Source organism: Balaenoptera physalus (genome assembly GCF_965194825.1).
Source record: "Balaenoptera physalus genome assembly, chromosome: 14".
NCBI classification, from domain to species: Eukaryota; Metazoa; Chordata; class Mammalia; order Artiodactyla; family Balaenopteridae; genus Balaenoptera; species Balaenoptera physalus.
The window spans coordinates 6,472,800-6,495,317 of record NC_138893.1 but is presented as its reverse complement, the minus strand read 5'-3'; the positions used below and the strand labels follow the sequence as shown (position 1 = coordinate 6,495,317).

The window sequence follows — 22,518 nt, the reverse complement described above, 5'->3', positions numbered from 1 at the left end:
AGAAGACCTAAATAGACATTTCTCCAAAGATGATATACAGATTGCCAACAAACACATGAAAGAATGCTCAACATCATTAATCATTAGAGAAATGCAAATCAAAACTACAATGAGATATCATCTCACACGGGTCAGAATGGCCATCATCAAAAAATCTACAAACAATAAATGCTGGAGAGGGTGTGGAGAAAAGGGAACCCTCTTGCACTGTTGGTGGGAATGTAAATTGATACAGCCACTATGGACAACAGTATGGAGGTTCCTTAAAAAACTAAAAATAGAACTACCATATGACCCAGCAATCCCACTACTGGGCATATACCCTGAGAAAACCATAATTCAAAAAGAGTCATGTACCAAAATGTTCATTGCAGCTCTATTTACAATAGCCAGGACATGGAAGCAACCTAAGTGTCCATCATCGGATGAATGGATAAAGATGTGGCACATATATACAATGGAATATTACTCAGCCATAAAAAGAAATGAAATGGAGGTATTTGTAGTGAGGTGGATGGAGTTAGAGTCTGTCATACAGAGTGAAGTAAGTCAGAAAGAGAAAAACAAATACAGTATGCTAACACATATATATGGAATCTAAGGGAAAATAAAGGTCATGAAGAACCTAGTGGCAAGACGGGAATAAAGATGCAGACCTACTAGAGAATGGACTTGAGGATATGGGGAGGGGGAGGGGTAAGATGTGACAGGGTGCGAGAGTGGCATGGACATATATACACTACCAAAGGTAAAATAGATAGCTAGTGGGAAGCAACCGCATAGCACAGGGAGATGAGCTCGGTGCTTTGTGACCACCTAGAGGGGTGGGATAGGGAGGGTGGGAGGGAGGGAGACGCAAGAGGGAAGAGATATGGGAACATATGTATATGTATAACTGATTCCCTTTGTTATAAAGCAGAAACCAACACACCATTGTAAAGCAATTATACTCCAATAAAGATGTTTAAAAAATAAAAAAAAATTTTTTTTTAAATAAAAAGGGGCTTCAAATCAGTGAAATAGGATGAATAAATCACATGGTGAGAGATCAACTGGCTATTCATCTGGAAAATAACAAAGTTGGGTCTTTACTTTGTACCATATTTAATCAAGCAGTAACAGAAGAGGGTCAATGATCATTCAATTTAACTTAAAACACATTTGTTTCCTATGTTTTAAAGAGAAGACACCTGACAAAATGGAAAGTTCTAAAAAGAATCTTCTTGTATCAACTTAACAAACAGAGATTCCTTTCAAACAATGGAATGATAGACAATTTTATTTCTAAAGTTCAAGTTCTGAACATAAATGCCTTTGGCTATAACAGAACACTCCAAGTCAAACTATTCAGTATCTGTGAAGTAGGTAATAGTATCTCCATTTTGCAAATGAGGAAACTGAGGCACAGAGAGATTAAATCACTACATAGGTCACACAAATGATAAGTGGCAGAAATAGAACAGCTTGTCTGAGAAAACAATGCCATGTCACATAATTCAAGGAAGAAAAATGTGGCATTCTACCACACTAAATAGAAACACAGTTCTTGGCTCACATAAAATCTGGGCTTCACACCTAAATTTATATAAGCATATCACTTAAACATATCAAAAATGTAAAATGGGGGTAACTTCTTCAACAAGTGCTGTTTTTAATCTGTAAAGTATAAGTACTAATGTTCAAGGCTACTTTTGAACATTAACTCAGATGTGTGTTATAAACAATTGTGTGCTGATTCGTTGCATACTTTAAGTAAACCTTGATTCTATTAAACACTGTTTGAGTCATTTACTGAAAGGACAGTTTGGTAACAATGTTTATACCCATTTATATATGTCACCAAAGAGAACACAGGACATGTGGCATTTTATGCATTCAATGTGTCTTTTAAAATATATGTTGTGGTGTAAATATATGATGAAACAACAATAGTATTTTGTATAGGAAACCCTGATATAAAGTTATTTAGGTAAACGTCATCATTCCACTATGATTATTTTGGGGTCTAAAACAAAAATCAAACATACATGAAATAGGTGTTAAAGAGCATACTCATGCGTATCAGCCTGACATAGCTCAGAGGCTATTCACATACACATTGAAAGCTGCTACTCTGATGCTTCAACTCATTTGTGCCTTTTTTAAAGCTACATATTCCATGGTGAGCATGACTAAGTAAACATACTGTGTTATATTTCTAATAAGATATTTGGTACTGCATCCAAAACCTTGCTTCTAGAATTAGATTATTTCCAGATGAAGATTCCCCCAACATTTTTTAATGAATTTATTTATTTATTTTTGGCTATGTTGGGTCTTCATTGCTGTGCGCGGGCTTTCTCTAGTTGCAGTGAGTGGGGGCTACTCTTCGTTGTGGTGCGCGGGCTTCTCATTGTCGTGGTTTCTCTTGTTGCAGAGCACAGGCTCTAGGCGCGTTGGTTTCAGTAGTTGTGGCACGTGGGCTCAGTAGTTGTGGCTTGTGGGCTCTACAGCTCAGGCTCAGTAGTTGTGGTGCACGGGCTTAGTTGCTCCGCAGCATGTGGCGTCTTCCCGGGCCAGGGCTCGAACCCGTGTCCCCTGCATTGGCAGGCGGATTCTTAACCACTGTGCCACCAGGGAAGCCACCCCCAACATTTCTAAAACTGACAATTTTCTTCTGTCACATATTCTCTGATATACAAGATTTGAAATGTGTTTTGAGATTATAAGGTTTTATTCTACTCTCAATTATCTGATGTTCAGTAAAATCTGTGTCTTTGTGAAAATCTTCCTACAGCCATTTCATCTTGGGGTTCTTCCATGGTAAATATCTGATTTACAAAATGTTTGACTTGCTGATAAAGGGTTATTAAAATGCAGGATACTGACAGGGGTTTCTCTCTTACTGAATTCTCTGACATACAGTGTTTCTCACTCCATCATTAGATCCACAGGGTATATGAAATACAGGATGGCTAAGATAAGCTATGACAACAGACAGACCTGAACATGTGATGGCTCAACACAATGCAAGTTTATTTCTTGTTCCTGAAAAGACTTAAGAGTCATGGTAGAGAAGGGAGGGCTCTGCTCAGGGAGTCATTCAGAGACCCTGGTTTCTTCCAACTTGTGAATCTGTAATCTCTAATGCCTCGCTCCCAAGCTGTCCTGAGGATGATCTTTGACAGGGAAAGAGTGGGAAGTAGAAAGGATTCCAAATGAGGTCTTTCATGGGCTTGGAAATAATGTACATCACTTATGCCCACATTCTGATCCAGAGCTTGATCGCATAACCTCATGTGTATCAAGGGAAAGCTAGAAAATCTTAACTAGTTGTGTACCCACACAAAAAAGGAAATGAGTATTGGGAAAAACACAGCCAGTTTGTGCCACATGGGGCTTCTGTCCTATGTGAATTCCCTGATGATTAGTAAGGGTTGATTTTTGGCAGAAAGTTTTTCCACATTCTCCACATTTATAAGGTTTCTCCCCCGAGTGAGTTCTCAAATGATTAGTGAGGGTAGATTTCTGACGGAAATTCTTCCCACAGGCATTACATTCATAGGGTTTTTCCCCTGTGTGAGTTCTCTGATGTTTAGTAAGAGTTGACTTCATATGAAAAGATTTCCCACATTCATTGCACTGGAAGGGTTTCTCTCCTGAGTGAGTTCTCTGATGTATATCAATGGCTGACTTCTGACGGAAAGTTTTACCACATTCATTACACTGAAAGGGTTTCTCTCCTGTGTGAGTTCTCTGATGTTGAATGAGAGCTGACTTCTGGCAGAAAGTTTTCCCACATTCATTACATTTATAGGGTTTTTCCCCTGTGTGAGTCCTCCCATGTTGAGTGAGGGATGACTTTCGGTAAAAGGACTTCCCACATTCACTGCATTTGTAGGGTTTCTCTCCAGTGTGTGTTCTCTGATGGTCTGTGAGGGCTGATTTGTGACTGAAGGTCTTCCCACATAAATTACATTCATAGGGTTTCTCTCCTGTGTGAACTCTCTGATGGACCATGTGCGTTGACTTCTGTTGGAAGGACTTCCCACATTTAGAACATTCATAGGGTTTCTCCCCTGTATGTGTTCTCTGATGCACTGTGAGGTTTGACTTGTGATTGAATGTTTTCCCACATTCATTACATTTGAATAGCCTCTCTCCTCTCTGATTTTTCTGAAGTTGAGTGAAGTGTGACATTCTGCTGCAATTATTTTCAATTTGACTGCCTTCATGTTGTTTCATTTCCACGTAGATTCCATGACATTTCAAGAGAGAGGACTTCTCACAGAAAGTTTCCTCATGCCCGTTATAGTCACAGAGTTTCTCTCCTGTATGAATTTGCCTATGTGGGATTATCACGGTCTTTTTCTCTAGGGCTTTCCCACCATTATTATATTTAAACGTCTTCTCTGAAGTTTGGATATTTAGGTGCTGAATAATACCATTATTACGATCAAGGGCTTTCTCATTTTCATAAGAATCCCCTTGAGTATGAGATTTTTCCTCCTTAATAACAAGTAATTTCTCATGTATATTTAACACATCAGGCTTCTTTCTTGAAAAGTTTCTATTACTACTAATTGATATTGAAGTATTTTTCAAACTCGTTCCATATAAGTCATATTTATAAGGCATTATTCTTGAAGAAACAAAGTTTGTGCTCATATTAGATGATTTTCCTAAAGCATTAATTTTCTCTGAAGTCAATGTTTTGTTGTTGAATGTAACTTGTGGCAAATATTTGTCTTGGTTGTCCTGGATTCTCTCTGTTAGGTCATGAGTTTTGCAGTCTTCTAGAAATGAAAATATTGAACATACCATAAGAATTTGAACAGATTTCTAATAGAATTGGACTAAGATACAAATGTCGTACTATATATTTGACTTTTGGTTTCAGGAGTCTCTCAAGATCAAAGTGACTCTTCCCCATCTAGTTTGTTTGGGAAAACAAATGTGGAAAAAGGGAGAAAAGCTAATAATAGGCAGACGTAATTATTCAGCATTTTACAAACAGAACTCTCAAAGTAGGTAGAAATGAAAATGTAAACTCAAGAAACAGCAAATAGAGGATGGAAGATTTTACAGAAGTGGTAGCTTTGGGTAGGAGGAAAATCACAGAGACTGGGATGGGTACAACTGAGCTAATGAAGAGTAATTTCAGTGACAAGGAAAACCAGTAGATAAAGGTGTTAATGTGGAAAACAAAGAGGTGGACTACAAAGTAGATCTAATACCCTCAAATCTACATTGTTTTTAATAACATTGTGACAAGTTTTCATGCTCCAGTTGAACTTCCCTTATTTCCATTCTACACATAACGGCAAAGTAAATTTCTGAATGCACCAACTGCCTCATGTTTGAGGGAAGAGTTATTAGCTTGCACTGTAATTTCCCTTCTAGCCATGATTCACAAGAATGTACAAAAGAAAATACAAAACAATGGCAGACTAAGTCATCCTGTGGCAATCTAGATCTGACACATTGCTCTATTTTGGCTGTGATACCTTAATATTGATCTATCATAGTTGTTCGACAGGTAAACTACCATGATAATCACATTTACTTTCGCTTACTTTTCCTTAAAACCTTGCCCATGCCACAATACTAACACTTAATTTTGCTTTATATTTCACATCTCACATTTCTACATTTCAGGCTTCTACATACTATTAGAATTTAAGGGACATATTTTTCAATCCAGTCCTAGAAAATGAGTAACAATCATGTTTATTTACCATTTAGAAAGTCTTGTTCACATTTGTTATCCAGTGCAACAAAGTCTATCCCAAGCTGAAAAACCACTGACCAAGTACCATATAGAAAACTACTACAAGTCATCATTCTAGCAAACAAAATTTACACCAACTAAATGCCCATCAGATTTTCAAGCTACCATTCTACAGCTCCATAATCAATAACCTCTGCCCCAGTCTAGTCAGTTCTTTGTCTCATTGAACTGCCCACTCTTCACAACAAGCTGAAAATGTGTTCTCTCACTCAGCCTTGGCTCTATTTAGTATCTAGAAAAAAAATGTCATAATGATACTATTATTCCAAATCTCCACGAATGCCATCTCAAATCTTCCTACTTTCTAAACTTTCAAAAGTTACACTTACTCTAAATCTAAAAGTAGTTCCTGTCTAGACCTGTTGTTTTAACACAACCTTAGATAGCACTGCTTTGTAACGTACTGTACTTCATCTACCGTAAAACACATATATTGAACATTCTAAAATCAGGGTGTGTCTTACAATTAATCATAGACCTGTGATCAGCAGGTCACAGTATAATGTGCAGAATATTTTTTCCTTAATCGTTCATCAGATAATGGTCTACTTGCAAACTATGATCTCTTAGATTTGAAAAAATATGACAAGTTTTTCTTAATTAAATGCTGAATTTGAAGTGCTTCATGCAATTTTATTCTCATTCTTATAACCAGGGGATGGTAAACTTTTCCTTAAAGGGCAAAATAGTACATATTTCAGGGTTTACAGGCCACCATCTGTCACAATATTGAACTCTGCTATTAGAGCATGAAATCAGCCAAAGAACATATGAGCATGGTTGTGCTGCAAAAACAAACAAATGAGCATGGTTGCCCTGCAAAAAAAAAAATTTATTCACAAAAACATGTGGTAGGTCTACAGGCCATAGTTTGCTCCGATCTAACAACCACCAATGCGCACAGCAGCTGTTGTTAGCTCTCTTATTTCCTTTGAACTTGAGTGATTTTAAATCAATAGACCCCAGCATGCTACGTGTATCATCATTACCTGGAAAGCTTTTTCAAACACAAACGTTTAGACGCTATGCCATTTTATATTTGACGAACCAGAATTATCGCTAAGCATCCCAATTTTTTTTTGAAAGGTGATGGCTTTAATGAGCTGAGCAGAATTCTACATAAAATCAGAAATCTATGATTCATCACTCCAATTAGTAAAAAAATTCCAAGATTCATGGTAAGGCATCACAAGGCATGTGCAATTAGGTCCCAATATGACCTGAGCATGTACTCAGAAAGAATTCCTTCATGGTGTTTTCAGAATATGAAGTTCTTCCTCTATCTGGTTCCAATCAACATGTGTTTATCGGAAGTCTATGTCAGGTTATACATATATAACCAAAGTAAGAAAGAGTAACCCAGTGGCCATTTTCTTTGTTAGATCATAAACCAGGTGTGAAAAAAGCTAGATATTATTAGGTAACAGATTATATGACTTTGGCTTAGTTTTAGTCTTGTGTACAAGACCCACTACATGCTGAGTGTTGACAGAAGAAAGAGAAGATGTGGGCCCGAACACCAGGAGCTGTTTCTTGGAAGATGACAAACTTAACCCACACTTTAAGGATATGCAATGTAGTAACAGTAAAAATAACCTTTTATAATATACTAAGTAATGCTCTGAGCACTTTTCATTTATTAATTTATTTAGTATCTAGTTAAGGAAAGCAAACAATGAAGAAAGGTGTGACATAGAAAAATATCTCATATGCCTAAATGGCATCTGAGGAGAGGGGATCAAATGATGTTTAGCATGAGTATGGGCAATAGTAAAATAAAATTAAGGAAGCCAAATCAGACCATAATGTGATAATCAATGTCAGGCAAGTAATTAAATATCATGAAATAAATGATAGGGGGAGCACAGTTTTATCCTGTCAGGCTACTGAAAAAGAAGATGTTCAAGGTGAAACAAACACAAAAACACCACCAACACCAACAGCAAAACTTCACCAACTAAAACAGGAAATGGAAAAAAGTAAAAGTATGAGGAAATATGGTTCTTGATGTCAGTAGGAAGTTAGAATATGAGAAATATTAGAAGTTTACTAAGAAAAAATACTCAAGAATACAAAAGGAAAAATAAAAGAAATAACTTGTCTTGTGAGCTTGACAATTTTGTTACCAATTTCTGGTTTTATCAGACTGTGACTAGGCAATGTCGTATTTCTGCTTTGTAGGATTTATGAGGGTTTTCTTTTAGCATGATATCCTTTCATTTGTTTGCGAATATTCTTTAGGCACATTACAGGTGTTTTTTCATTGTTTTTCGGTACAAACAAAAATACAATCCTGCAATTAGGAAGGCTGTAATGTTGTTATAGTAGTCAATCTTATAAGTATCAACTTATAATTCCATTAATTACCTATTTGTTTAGATAGTATCGAGTAATACTCTACGACATATAACAGTGAAGGCAGTGTTTCCTCTCTTCTCCTCACAAACCAAAGTTTAGTAGGTTTTATTACCTATCTTAGTCTTTATCTTTGTACTATTAAACATACAAATGCCTGTATTACTTGACTTGTCTGCATAAATGATATCTTTGGACCCCGAGCTTTTAACAATCAGAAAATCAGCTTACATTCCTTCTCAGCCATTACCCTTCCCTCTTTCAATTTTATCATACAGTTATCCTTTCTACACTTCCAAAGGCGGTGCCATTAGAAAGAGAGTCTTAAAAAACATTTTAAATGATCAACTCCTAAACCAACCACCTAGAATATAATTTCCCAAGGCTTCATCTTGCCTGGTACTCACTAACTCACCTGGGAAGCTCTGGTATAGAAATTCTTCCTCTAATATCCATGGCTCCTCTCCTTGCTCCAATTTGAAAATCACCTTTGGCTTGGTAATGAAATACCCTGTAGAAGGAGAAATGACAGAATTTGGGCCACACTGAATGGGCTATAGCAACTCTGAAGGAGGGAGAAGGTAGGGTTTCTAGAGCAGCACCGTGATGGGCTCATTTAAACCTTTCATGGGATGTGAAAATACGTTCTTCCTGGTACTCAAAAGAAATGAAAAATCTCAGATTCCTGAATCAAGAGCCTCAATAATATATTAACCACAAAATATCACAAGTTTTGGTGTCTAAGAAATAAAATGCATGCTATTCACACTTTGATATGGAAACTCTGCTTACCCACTGAGACAAGGTTGTGATAGTTCTCCAGCATCACGTCCCTGTACAGCATCCTCTGAGCAGGGTCCAGGTGCTGCCACTCCTCCTGGGTGAAGCCCACAGTCACATCCCTGAATGACATTGACCCCTGGAACGGTACATTTCTGCTCAGTCTGAAGTGGTCAGAATTGGGGTGGCACAGAAAAGATGTATGGAAACTAATTCTTACTAGGTTCACTGCTGAGAGTTTATATGTTATGATATGTACATTATTTCATACTAGATTTTATAAAAGGGAAATTATTTTTTTTAAATCCTGCTTCTGTTTTAATCTATTAATGCACTATGCCTTGAAATATCCTGGCTGTTGTGAATAGTAAGAAGAATAAAACATTCTTCTTGTTCTCCAAGAAGTTAAACACTACACAAACACAATACACTCAAAAACTCCAAAAATAAGGTGTTACTAGTATACATTAGAGTATGTAAAAAGTATACTGGGGTCAGGAAAGAAAAGTTAACTCTATTTTTTTGTCAAAAGCTTGTGTTTAATTGGAGAGGAAAAGCTTTAAGGCCTTCAACATGCTGGATGGATGTTCTTTATGAGGCAACATAGCACAAACAAAATATTGGAGGCATTAAAAACTCATGGGTTGACTTTAGCTTCTGCCTCAGGATATAGAAAGCAAGAAAAAGAGTCACTCTCATTTCTACAATGAAATGGGCCTAGTGACTTAGAATTCACAGCTTCTAATTTATCAGAGAGCCAACGTTCTCGAAGCACTCGAAGTGCTCCAAAACTCGGAACAGACAGTATCTGCAGGGAGAGAGGAAATGTATGTTCTTGCCTACCTGAGTTGGACCACAGGAAAGAATCCCACCAGAATAGGTGACATATTAATTGGTGAAGACTGGGTATGGGCTGGCACAAAAGTGTGAAACCCCTGTGGGCCACAGACACTGAGGGGGCTTGCACCTTCTTAAAGGACTTTTCTCCACAAACCCCACTGGGCACTTACTGTATTCCTGGGAGAAGGGAAGGATTATGCACTGAGCCTACAACTACAGCTGGGGAAGGGGCAAGAAAACCAAGCAGGCCACGTCCCGAAGACCCAGGGACTCAGAGCATCCCCGAGACTGAGACTGTATTGGAATAAGGTACACTCTGCCCACTGCTTCCCACCACGAAGCTAACAAGCTTGGAATTACAAGTACCTATAGAGTATTGCTGACAGATGGACTAGAGATAAATAAAAAGCATGCAAAAAGACTCTCTCTGAGGCACAAAGAGAAAACCTAGAAACTTAGAAAGAAACAGACGTAACTTTTGGTAAACTAACCCTATCCTAAAACACAAAGTACCTCTACAGAAATTTGAAGCCTGTGGTGCACTGAGGGTAGTAACACAAACAACAAATCTCAAATCCTGCCAACACCGAACTAGATTAACTCAAAGCCCTGGACTAAAAGCCTACCAGGAAAGTCATGCCCATTTCCAGGAATAAAATCTATTTACCTTGGTCTAGAGTCCAACACAAGATATGTGGGTTTCAACCAAAAATTATGAAGTATATGAAAAGGAAAGAAACCAACAAGATACTACGAAGACACAAAGTAATCATCAGAACTAGATTCAGATATGACATGGAGTTTGAAACCATCTGACAGAATTTTAAGTAATTATAACTAATACATTAAAGACTCTAACAAAAATGGTGGACGACATGCAAAATCAGATGGGTAATTTCAGCAGAGAGAAATGCTGGAAATAGAAATGCTAGATATGAAAACACAGTAACAGAAAAACACAGACATGAAGAATGTCTTCAACAGGCTCAGCAACAGTTAACAATCAAGGAAAGAATAAATGAACTTGAGGACAGGTCAACAGAAATTACCCAAACTGAAACTCAAAGAGAAGAAAAAGTGAAGAGGGTGAAAGAATACAGAACACGGAAAAGCCGTGAAGTACAATCAAATTTTCTGACATATGCATAATTGGGACCCAGAAAAAAAAGAAAGAATGAGATAGAAGAAATATTTTAAGAAACGGTGGCTTAAAATTTATCCCAATTAGGGCTTCCCTGGTGGCTCAGTGGTTAAGAAGCTGCCTGCCAATGCAGGGGACATGGGTTCGAGCCCTGGTCTGGGAAGATCCCACATGCCGTGAAGCAACTAAGCCCATGCACCACAACTACTGAGGCTGCGCTCTAGAGCCCGTGAGCCACAACTACTGAGCCCACGTGCCACAGCCCATGCGCCTAGAGCCCGTGCTCCGCAACAAGAGAAGCAACCGCAATGAGAAGCCTGCACACCACAACTAAGACCCAACACAGCCAAAAATAAATAAATAAATTTATTTTAAAAAATAATTTATCCCAATTAATGACAGAAAACAAACCAAAGATCCAAGAATCTCAAGAATACCAAGCAGCATAAAGTCCCCCTAAAAGCACAGTTAAGCACAACATATTAAAACCGCTTAAAAAAGAGAGAAAATCTTGAAGGTAGCCAGTAAACAAAGAAATACTACAAAAGAGGAATAAAGATAACAATTAAAGCAGGCTTTTCACCAGAAGCCATGCAAAGTAGAATACAATGGTGTGAAATTCCTAAAGTGCTGAGAGAAAATAACTGTCAACCAAGTATTCTATATTTATCAAAAATATCTTCAAAAATGATTGAAAAAACTTTCCAAGAAAAACAAAAATTTAAAGAATTCTTCACCAGCAGAACTACTCTCTAAGAAATGTGAAAGGAATATGAAATCAGAGTGAAACTTGGATCTACACACACACAAAAAAGTGATAGAAATGGAATAAATAAAGGGTAGTTAAATTAATCCTTCCTGCCCTGATTTTTAATTGCTCTAAAGCAGAGGTTGGAAATTTTTTTCTTTAAAGAGCTGGACAGTAAATATTTTAGGTTTTGTGGGTCATACATTAAATATTGCAATTGTTCAACTCTATCACTGTAGTGTGAAAGTAGCCACAGGTAAGACATAAAAGAATGTGTGTGTCTCTTCCCAAGAAACTTATTTACAAAAGCAGGCAGCGAGCTGAATTTTACCTATGGGCTGTAGACTGTGATCCTTGCTCTTAAGGACAACTGACTGTCTAAAGCAAATAGAGTAGTGTTGTATTGTATGTATATAGCATATGTTAAAGTAAAATGTATGATGTAATAATAGCACAAAGGACACGAGGGAAGAATTGGGAATATACTGTTGTAAGGTCATTATATTAAACATCAAGTAGTTTAATATTTGAAAGGAGACTCTGATTAACTAAAAATGTATATTATAAACCCTAGGGCAACTATTTAAAAACTTAAGAGGTATAAATAATAAGTCAATGGGAAAGATGAAATGGAGTAATAAAAAATATGCAACTAATCCAAGAGAAGAAAAAGACAAAGAGAAACAAAGAATAGAACAAATAGAAAATAGCTAGGAAGGGGAAGATCTCAATTCACCATACCGATAATCAAATTAAATGTGAATGCTCTAATCAAACCAGATTGTTGGATTGGGTAAAAAAAACAGGACTGGCTATAAGAAGTGTACCTTAACTATAAAAACATGAAAAATTAAAGGTAAAAGGATAAAGCAAGAAATACCATACAAATAATAATCCAAAGAAAGCTGGAGCAGCTACATTAATATCAGACAAAATAGACTGCATAAGATGGCATATTATAAAAAATAAAGAGGCACATTACATAATGATAAAGGGTCAATTCTCCAAGGCAAAAGTAAATGTGTATGCACCTAACAAAAGAGTTTCAAAATATATGAGGTAAAAACTGATAGGACTGAAAGGAAAAATAGACAAAAAAAAATACAGTTAGAGACCTCAATATTTATCTAAGTAATTGATAGAAGTAAAAATAAAATTGGAGAAATATAGAATACCCAGACAACATTATCACTGAACTAAACCTAAGTGACATTTATAGAACATTCCACCCCACAACTTTAGAATACACTTTCTTTTTAAATGTACACGGGATATTCACCAAAATAGAGTGTATTCTGGGCCATAAAACAAATCTCAACAAATTTACAAGAAAAGAAATCATATACATTATGCGCTCTAGCCAAACAAGAAATCAATAACAGGAAGGTCTGTGGAAATCTCCAGCTACTTAGAAATTAAACAACATACTTCTACATAACCCATGGGTTGAACAGAAGTTTCAAGAAAAAATGGAAAATACTTTACATAGAGCAAAAATGAAAACAGAACTACAAATTTATGAGATGCATCTAAAGTAGTGCTTAGATGGACACAAGATATTAAATGCTTTATTGCAAAAGATGAAATGTTGGCAGTCAATAAGATCAAACTCATTGGTGACCTTCACCAGAACAAATTCAGGCAGGTGTTGGGAAAGAACCAAACTTGCATGCAATGGAAACCTGATGTGCAGAAATATTTTCCAGAAAACATAATTTGAAATTTCTGCTGAAAACCAGCATATGAAAACCCAAACAAAACCCAAAAAACTTCTTATGAAGAAGTTACAGTAAATTATTTTGGACTGCCCATTTCATTACTCCTCAAAATACTAGGTTTTATCACAGATTTAAGCTGGACCACAGAACAGCTATCTATTTAGACTCTGGTATTATGGTCTCTTGATAATTTATAGCAGTTATGCTTTGGCAATATGCCCTCTGTTTCTACCATGCCCTCTTCCATAAGTGGCAAGAGGCTTCATTTATTTCAAGGTTCAACTTTTTTAAAAAAATGTATTATTTTTGGCTGTGTTGGGTCTTTGTTGCTGTGCGCGGGCTTTCTCTAGTTGCGGCGAGTGGGACCTTCTCTTGTCGCAGAGCACGGGCTCTAGGCACATGGGCTTCAGTAGTTGCAGCATGCAGGCTCAGTAGTTGCAGCACGCAGGCCCTAGAGCATGAGGGCTTCAGTAGTTGTGGTGCGTGGGCTCAGTAGTTGTGGCGCACAGGCTCTAGGATGCTTGGGCTTCAGTAGTTGTGGTGCGCAGGCTCAGTAGTTGTGGTGCATGGGCTTAGTTGCTCCGCAGCATGTGGGATCTTCCCGGACCGGGGATTGAACCTGTGTCCCCTGCGCTGGCAGGTGGATTCTCAACCACTGTGCCACCAGGGAAGTCCCAAGATCAACACTTTTTTTTTTTTTTCCAAGATCAACATTTTGATGACCAATAACAAAAAGGCTGTTCTCAAACTCCAATGTCAGGAAAGTCTTCATGTCCCATGAAGAATCAGTTTGGTTCATCCTTATTTTCAATGCACTTCCTGAAATAATGTCTGCTATTGCTATCAGAAACAAATGTACAGCTTAGCATCTATAACTTAAACATTAAGGACTTGAAGGTCAGTGACATACCACCTTTGCCCTGGTACTAATCTGCTTATTTCCTGCTAAGCTGACATTTATCTGTTTCTACATTTATAAAAACTCACCTGGGATTTGTTCATTTTCTGCTTTCTTTAAAAAATATAGAGACCTGTGAAGATATAACTGAGACACAAGGAAAGAGAAATGAGTCATAAGAGATCTGGCCTCCCCCATAGCTCCTTGATTTACCTTCCTGCAAAATCTGCACACTACTGGGTAAAATGCCCTCCTATGAGACAATGTCCTCTTGGTTCCTTAAAAGAGAAGGAATGTAGAATCAACAGAATAAAATATTTAATAACAGGCTCTCAAAAAAAAAAGCCTTGAGTTGTGGTTGCCAATTTCTGAGGCATAAATACCCCTGTCATAAAAATAAATAAATAAATACTCCTGTTATGATCAATTTCAAATTACTCACATGATGTCATTGAAGAGAGTTGGGAAGAGATGTTCAATAGTATTTCCACCATATTGATAAAGCAGATAAATAAATAGTCTCAAGAGCACAGATATGAGTAAAATGAAGGCACTTAATTAGAAAGTGATGAGTTTTGAATATAATCACAGCCAAGAGCAGCCTAAGCAGACATGACTATTAAATGCAATGCAGAATCCTAGAAAGGATCATAGAATCAACCCAAGTGAAAGGAAAACATATATCCACACAAAGAGTCTGCCAAATATAAAACCAGATCAAGTTAAAATTTTAAGAGTTTATTGTGCATACAGAAGAACAGACTGTGAACCAGGGAGACTTCAAACTGAACGTGTCAGGAAGCTCAGAGGCATGTCCTTACAGAATGGTTTACAAAGTGAGAATGAGAAGGTATCTAACCTTTACAATGATTAGTTATTACAATGACGTTTTCCAGACAGCAGGAGATTAGTTAAAAGTGATTATCTAACACCATTTTAGGAAGATGACTTAAGTTTTGTTTATGATTATCAGAGGCATTTCAAGAAATAACCTATGTTAAGTTTTGCTTATGTGGCCTAACTGGTTTTGTTTGCTGGGGGATTTTCAAGTCTGGTGTCCGTTTCCTTTTAACAAGCTGTATACAGTCTTTCAGAGCAGCATTATTAATTATAGCCAAAAAGTAGAAACAACCCAAATGCCCGTCACCTGGGGAATGAATAAACAAAAGGTGGTATATCAGCACTGAGGCAGAGTTTGACTCCATTTTAAATTCTGACTGCTGTAGGCTTCAAGCCCACTTCTGCCTTTCCCTTCTGCCCCACATCCAGGCCAACTGACAAGGAAACCCATGTATCCTCTGGCCCACATGTGTGCTCTCTTTCCCAACCCTAGCCCCTAACTGCAATAAAAACCAGGCCACTCCTTCCCACTCTCTCTCAAGGCATTCAAGCAGGTTCTGGATCAGCTTGGGGGCTACCCTGCTCTGCCCAGAAAGTCACATGATGTGAGTAAAAACTCTTTTTACACCCTCTTGGTGCACGTGTGGCTTGACATCCAAACCAAATTTGGGCTTGAGTGGTTTTAATCTGCACTCCGTGGGGCCACTTATATCCTGGCAGCAGAATAATCTAGACAATGAGCACCACGATCTAGGGGTCTTTCTTCTCTGGTTTTTGGCTAGCTAACAGATTTTGTCACCTGATGGGAAGAATGTGTTTTGAGCTGTTGTTTTATGCTGCACTTGCTGGGTCCATCCTGAGCCTCTGCCTCTGCCATAGATTTTACTGACCAAAGCTGGAAACTGCACTCAGTTTGAATTGTGTATAACTGGTGTTTAGGGACAAGAGTGTGGAACTAGGGTCCTTCTTTGGGTCATGTGTTTGGGTCATGTGTTTCAGCCCAGACCTACATGTGTGCCTAAAATTGAATTGTGTGTCTCCACTCCAGCATGAACCGTAACAGACACTAGGATCCTGGACTTAACCTTGTGGCCATTGGCTGTATGTCAACCAGGCATTGGTCTGCATTGTATACAGCGCTCAGGAGAAAGACTACTATCCTGTGCAATATATAGGCCTTTTGTGGTCAGTCATGTGGAGTAACAGCAATTACCACGTCACTCCTAAAAGTCGCTCCTAAAAGCAGATGGCTCGCTAGACCCCTACAAATGCCGTGGAGGAAGTCCTTAACCCTGAAAATTCTGCTTTGAGACTTTTTGGAGGAAGAAATTTATACTTACGAGAAGGATAGAAAGGACCTGCAAAGTATACCCAGTTACGAGAAGGATAGAAAGGACTTGCAAAGTATACCCAGCAATGACAACAAAAGCAACAAAGCTGGACATGAGGGAAGAAAGAAAAAGATGAAACAGGTCTCACAATTTTGATCCAATTCAAAACCTAAAATTTACTAAAGAAAAAATTTATTCAGCAGAATAATAAAAAGGGTGTTGACTGGCTTTTGCATCTCTACAACATAAGTTAAATTAACTTTTACATCTGCTGAGATGCACCAATTGGCAAACTTTCAGGGCCTTAATCAATCCTGAGGCTATAGTTAACAGTTATACTTGCTAAATTGTAAACAGGGTACCCTGTACCAAAGTAGCCCCTATTCTCTTTAGGAGAATTGCCAATCATAAAATAGAGGACACCTTATCTTAACCCTCAGAACTACTGTCTTGCTTAAATTCCCCACTGTTATAGGTACCCATTGCTCTAAAATATCCCATAGTGGGCATGACACTCTGACTCAACCTGACCCAACAAGTAATAAGTTAAAATTAAATTAAATCTTTGGCACTTACATTGAGCTCGACAAAACAGGATCTCACAGAGCTTCCTCTCTAGTTAAAGTAGTTAATACAGATGATTATAAATTAAAACAGGGCTTTTAAGAATTGAAATCCATTATATAAGACCTACCTAAAAGAGGAGTGATCATCCCTACTGCTTCTCCATCTACCAGCCCAATTCGGCTTGTTCTTAAACCTAGAAAGAATAAATGGTGCCTCATGGTGGATTTCTGTTTCTTAATGCCACGGTCCCACCCATTAAGACCCTCACACCCAGTATTACTGAAATTACTGACTTCACCCAGTGAGCAATAGGTAAACACTTTTGCAGTCACAGATTTGGTCAACATATTCTGTTCAGTGCCTATTTTAACAGCCTCTCAGCCACCATTTGCCTTTACCTTTGAAGGGACACATCTTTACCCGGCTATGCATGCTGTACCTTAACAGCCCTGCCATCATGCACAAATTGCAAGCATGATCTCATGGAGGAGGTGACGTCTCCTGTTCTGAGTCCCTTGTCTGAATCCAAGGGAAGGTGAACCCTCTGCAGACTCCATGGCTACTTGCGGAGCTGCTTGAGATCAACTAACTGAACAGCAATGGAGTTTATATATTTCATAGATGGCAGTGCCACCATCAAACATGATGGAATGTGCTGGAGAGCTACTGCTTTATCCCTTAACCAGGATGTCCTTGATCAAGGATGGGACTCAAGGATGGGTCAGCACAACTGGCTGAACTTTTGTGCAGTAATAATGTGGCCTTCCCCAAAGAGAAGGTCTTGCCTTTGTCCTGGCTTCTGGGAGGTAATCTCTGGGCTCTTGGAATGTTATGCCTGATTGTAGTGTCTTTGTTTGCCTAGGAGCCTTAGGTTTTATGGGATAATCTCAACAATGTGATTTAGGGTGGGGTCTGGCCATACATGTACAGTCTTAGGGTGGGGTTGGCCATGACAGAAAGACCAACAATGTGACTTAGGGTGGGGATTTTAGATCATACAGTGTCAGTCAACCCAGAGACCATGCTCAACCATGTGGGTAATCAATCAATCATGCCTACATAATGGAACCCCAATAAAAACACTGAACAATGCGGCTTGGATGAGCTTTCCTGGATGACAATACTCTACACGTATTGTCACACATCAATACCTGGAGAATAATGTGTCCTGCTTACACATGAAGAAGAAAAGGAAGCTTCACAGTTGGAATCCTCCTGGACTGTGCCCTATGTGTCTCTTTGGCTGATCTTAATCTATATCCTTTCCCTGTAATAAAACATAATCACAAATTGAACAGCTTTCAGTGAGTGAATTATCAAACCTGGGGGTGACTTGGGGAATCCTCAGAACTTGTAGATGGTTCAGAAGTGAGGGTAGTCTTATGTGGAGACTGTGCTCTCTAACCTTGTAGTTGACTACAACTTATCGCAACTTCAGCCTGTCATCTTAACATTGGATGCTTTGACCAACAATCAGCCCCATCTGCACATTCTTACAGACTCTTAGGCCAAATGCTCTTTTCAATGACAGCAATAACAATTCCTTACCCAAAGTTGGCCCTCTTTGAGGTAAATAACTCTGAGAACCTCTTGCCTCACAGATACCCAAAATATAAAGGTCACGCATGTCTCTGCACATATTAAAACCACAATACAAGGCCTCACCAAGACACTTCTTATCCCCTTTGAAGTTCTAGACATTATTGATAGTAACCAAAGCACTCATTTCACTTCTTAAAATGCACAACACTGAGCTCTTAAACAAGGCATTCAATAGTACCTGCATCTCTCTTACCAGCTTCAAGCTGCAGGCCTCATAGAATGTGATAACAGCTTACTTAACTTCAAAATCAATGAAATAAAACATAGCACATTTCTCAAACGTCAGGGGTAAATCGTAATACGGAGCGTGGCTCCATTTTTGTTGTTTGACACTGACAGCTTTCTAACCCCACATTTCCCTTCCCGTTCAGTCCCATATCTAGACAAGCTGATAGACAGCCTCCCTTGCCACAAAAGGCCCAGGATGCTTACTCAGCAACTCTTCCTGGTCTTACCCCCTACCCACCATTGAAACCAGAAAAATACTCATGCTGTATTGTTTTAGCAGGTTCTCACTAATATTGTTTATACACTGAGGGAAATAATCCACAGAAAGCTCTCAAAAAAAAAAAAAAGTGAAGTGCTTTGAGGTAAGGTCTATTTTTAAACTATTTTCCAAATCTGTACACAGTTTCTCATAAGACTCTTTTAAGCATATTCTTAAATGCCATATGTGCTGATGGACATGGTGTAAATTCCATTCAGAATCTGGAAATAATGAGAGTAAACCAAGGAAGGTGAGACTTTTTAGGGAAGGCTGTTAAGTAGAACCTCCTTAACTGTGACTAATGACCTCTTTCTCGAGACCATGCTGTTTTAATTCCCCAGGGAAATGACATTTCCTTTGCAACCTGCCCTTTGCCATCCAGGGACTAGTTCATTTCTGGTTTCTAAAATTTGCCCCCAAATATTCACTGTCCCAGTCTTTGATGTAGTGGATGTGGTGACAACACCTTACTCAGCAAGATGAAGAATTGCTGAAAAGATACATGTGCCCCTATATTCCTAGTAGCACTATTCACAACAGCCAAGACACTGGAAACAACCTAAATGTCCTTCAACGGACGAATGGATAAAAAAGATGTGGTACATATATACAATGGAATACTACTCAGCCATAAAAAAGAATGAAATAATGCCATTTGCAGCAACATGGATGGACCTAGAGATTATCATACTAAGTGAAGTAAGTCATAAAGAGACAAATACCATATGATATCTCTTATATGTGGAATCTAAAATATGACACAAATGAACTTTATCTATGAAACAGAAACAGATTCACAGACACAGAGAACAGACTTGAGGTTGCTAAGGGGGAAACGGTTGGGGGAGGGATGGATTGGGAGTTTGGGGTTAGCAGATGCAAATTATTATATATATAATGGATAAACAACAAGGTCCTACTGTATAGCACAGGGAACTATATAACATCCTGTGTTAAACAATAATGGGACAGAATATAAAAAAGAATGTACACATATGTATAATTGAATCACTTTGCTGTAGAGCAGAAATTAACACAACATTCTAAATCAACTATACTTAAATTTAAAACAAAAAAAATTTTTCAAGGCAAAAAAAAAATTGCTGTACCCTGCAGTTCTGGGATCTACCCCTTTCTGGGACTGTGTCTCCATCCCAAAACTGTGGAGAGAGAACAAATGCCGCAAGGGTTCTCTTCTGGGTGAGATTTCTATTCCTGGTGTTCCAGCTCTTTAAACTCACAGGAGCTAATCTGTTCCCTAGAATCGAGGATTTAAAATGAAAGGAAATATTCATATTTGGAACCTTCACCCAGAACTCTAAGTCTGCATCCCCCGGAACGTACTGTCCCCTGGAATACTGGTCCCCTAGAAATCAGAACCATTGAGGACAAAGACGAACTAGAGGATGCCTGAGTCACCCCGTTGCAGAGCTGGAAACCAAAACGTGCCCTGCCGGGCTGCAAATTCACGCGGCCCCGCCCACTCCCAGGGGCTGAGCGCACCTGCACGCATGCGCATATGCCCCGCTCACGGGGGCATAGAACCTGGCATCACCGCATCAGAGCTGAGGCCCTACTGTTGCTCAACCGCCCCTTGTCCTGCTCGAGACGCCGCCGCCTGCCATCTCGGGGTCCTGCTGCAGCGTCCGCGGCCCTCCTTCCCACCGCGAGGCACCGCCACCTCCTGCCCAGCCCACGCTCTAACCTCTGCTTCCTGGAAGGTGGGAAACCGGGATCTTAAGAGTTGTTGAGAAATCTGGAAACTTCGGGATTTCGGACTTCACGAAATTTCCAGGCCCAGGAGGGTGACCAACAAAATGGCGAAGTGGCGCATGCGCAGGGTACTTGGTGGCCGGGCTGGAGTTCGGCTGGGCACGCAAATCAAAAACTACGTTTACCATAATCCTTCGCGGCCACTTCTTAGTTTGGTATAACTGTTGAAGTAGATCTCTCTTGTTTAAAGGGCTGGAAGATTGCTTTGGAAGGCCTGTCGTTCTGGAGTTTTCAGTGCGCTCCCCTCACCCCGGGAGGTTAGGCTCTACCTATAATATCAATAACAACTAAACTTAATTTGGGGAGCAATCTGTTTAAAAGACATTTGCGGACAATTGTGAAAGCTTAACTATGGTTGGGCTAATAATGAATGTACTTAGTTTTAGAGATACATACCGACATATTAAGGAATGGACTAAATTTATTTTAAAATGTTTCAGCAAAATATGAGACAAAACAAATACAGCAAAATTAAATGTGTTCAATATAGACAATGGTGTATGGGTGATCACTTTTACTGTGTTCTGTATGATTGAAGATAGAAACTTCAATAAAAGAAGGAAAAAGTAAAAGGACTGGGGTGTATTTAAAACACTCTGTCTGGGGCTTCCCTGGTGGCGCAGTGGTTGAGGGTCTGCCTGCCGATGCGGGGGACGCGGGTTCGGGCCCTGGTCTGGGAAGATCCCACATGCCGCGGAGCAACTAGGCCCGTGAGCCACAATTACTGAGCCTGCGCGTCTGGAGCCTGTGCTCTGCAACAAGAGAGGCCGAGATAGTGAGAGGCCCTCGCACCGCGATGAAGAGTGGCCCCCGCTTGCCACAACTAGAGAAGGCCCTTGCTCGGAAACGAAAACCCAACACAGTCATAAATAAATAAATAAATTAATTAATTAATTTAAAAAATAAATAAATAAATAAAACACTCTGTCTTTTAGACACAAAACTAATGGAAGGGAAGGCGTATGTCAGTTATCAGTTCTTGTAAATAGGGAATTTAGTTTAAAATCTTTTTAAAAATGGAATGTAGTAATACAGTAAGAAAACAGCATCTCTGTCAAGCAGGGTTTGCCTCGAAATTGAAGAAAAAGAAACTAACTTTTCAAAATTAAGGAAGCAATACAAAAATTTGTAAATAAACCATAAAATATATGCACAGAAAGAAAAGAAAAAGTGAATATCACAAAATCTCCCAGAGGTGACTGTGCTTAAGTACTAGGTGCACAGAATCAAATCTTGTGGATGTAAAAATTAATGATGATCCTTTCACTACATAATATATCCTGAATATTTTTCTTGGAAAATATAACATCAATTATTGATGATAAACAGAAAACACTTTCATTCACAATAGCAAGTAACTAAAATTTTAAGAGATAACTTATATGGAGAAGCTTATAAACCTTGCATTTTGACGTTGAAAAAGACTTGAATAAATAGGCATGCATTCTGTAGATGGAAAATGTAAATACTTTTGCCAGAACTCAGAATCTGAGCAAATTTTAAAATATTTTTTTTGTTATTTGTATACTTTATTTACCTTTTTATTTATATTTACCTTACAGAACAATAAAATTTTATCCAGAAGAAAGAAAAATTTGATAATGGCCAGAAAACAGTTGGAAAAAATATAATACTTATCAAATTATAACCAATATGATACTACTGTGA

At 38.6% G+C, this 22,518-nt stretch overlaps 1 protein-coding gene across 9 annotated transcripts; it reads right to left on the bottom strand.

The window, feature by feature from the left end:
* Positions 1–1,263: 1,263 nt before the first annotated feature.
* Positions 1,264–21,674, bottom strand: LOC309643119 (zinc finger protein 33A-like). 9 transcript variants are annotated; one of them, XM_082425569.1, is made up of 8 exons: positions 20,783–21,674; positions 20,187–20,335; positions 18,140–18,255; positions 17,116–17,181; positions 14,340–14,397; positions 8,918–9,044; positions 8,541–8,636; positions 1,264–4,775 (listed from the first exon to the last, which is right to left on the bottom strand). In XM_082425569.1, exons 5-8 carry the CDS (start codon positions 14,352–14,354, stop codon positions 3,295–3,297), a joined length of 1,719 nt encoding a protein of 572 aa, XP_082281695.1. In that variant the 5' UTR covers positions 14,355–14,397; positions 17,116–17,181; positions 18,140–18,255; positions 20,187–20,335; positions 20,783–21,674; the 3' UTR covers positions 1,264–3,294. The 9 variants fall into 9 exon arrangements, with proteins under 9 accessions (XP_082281695.1, XP_082281697.1, XP_082281699.1 ...); XM_082425571.1 differs by having other exon boundaries at positions 18,165–18,255; XM_082425573.1 differs by lacking the exon at positions 18,140–18,255.
* Positions 21,675–22,518: the final 844 nt, after the last annotated feature.

Excerpts from the sequence above, each read along its gene's own strand:
- LOC309643119 (XM_082425569.1), bottom strand. Across the intron at positions 8,637-8,917 it reads TCACAACCTTGTCTCAGTGG|GGTATTTCATTACCAAGCCA; the intron begins GTAAGCAGAGTT and ends CTCCTTCTACAG. Across the intron at positions 4,776-8,540 it reads TCTATACCAGAGCTTCCCAG|AAGACTGCAAAACTCATGAC; the intron begins GTGAGTTAGTGA and ends TTTCATTTCTAG.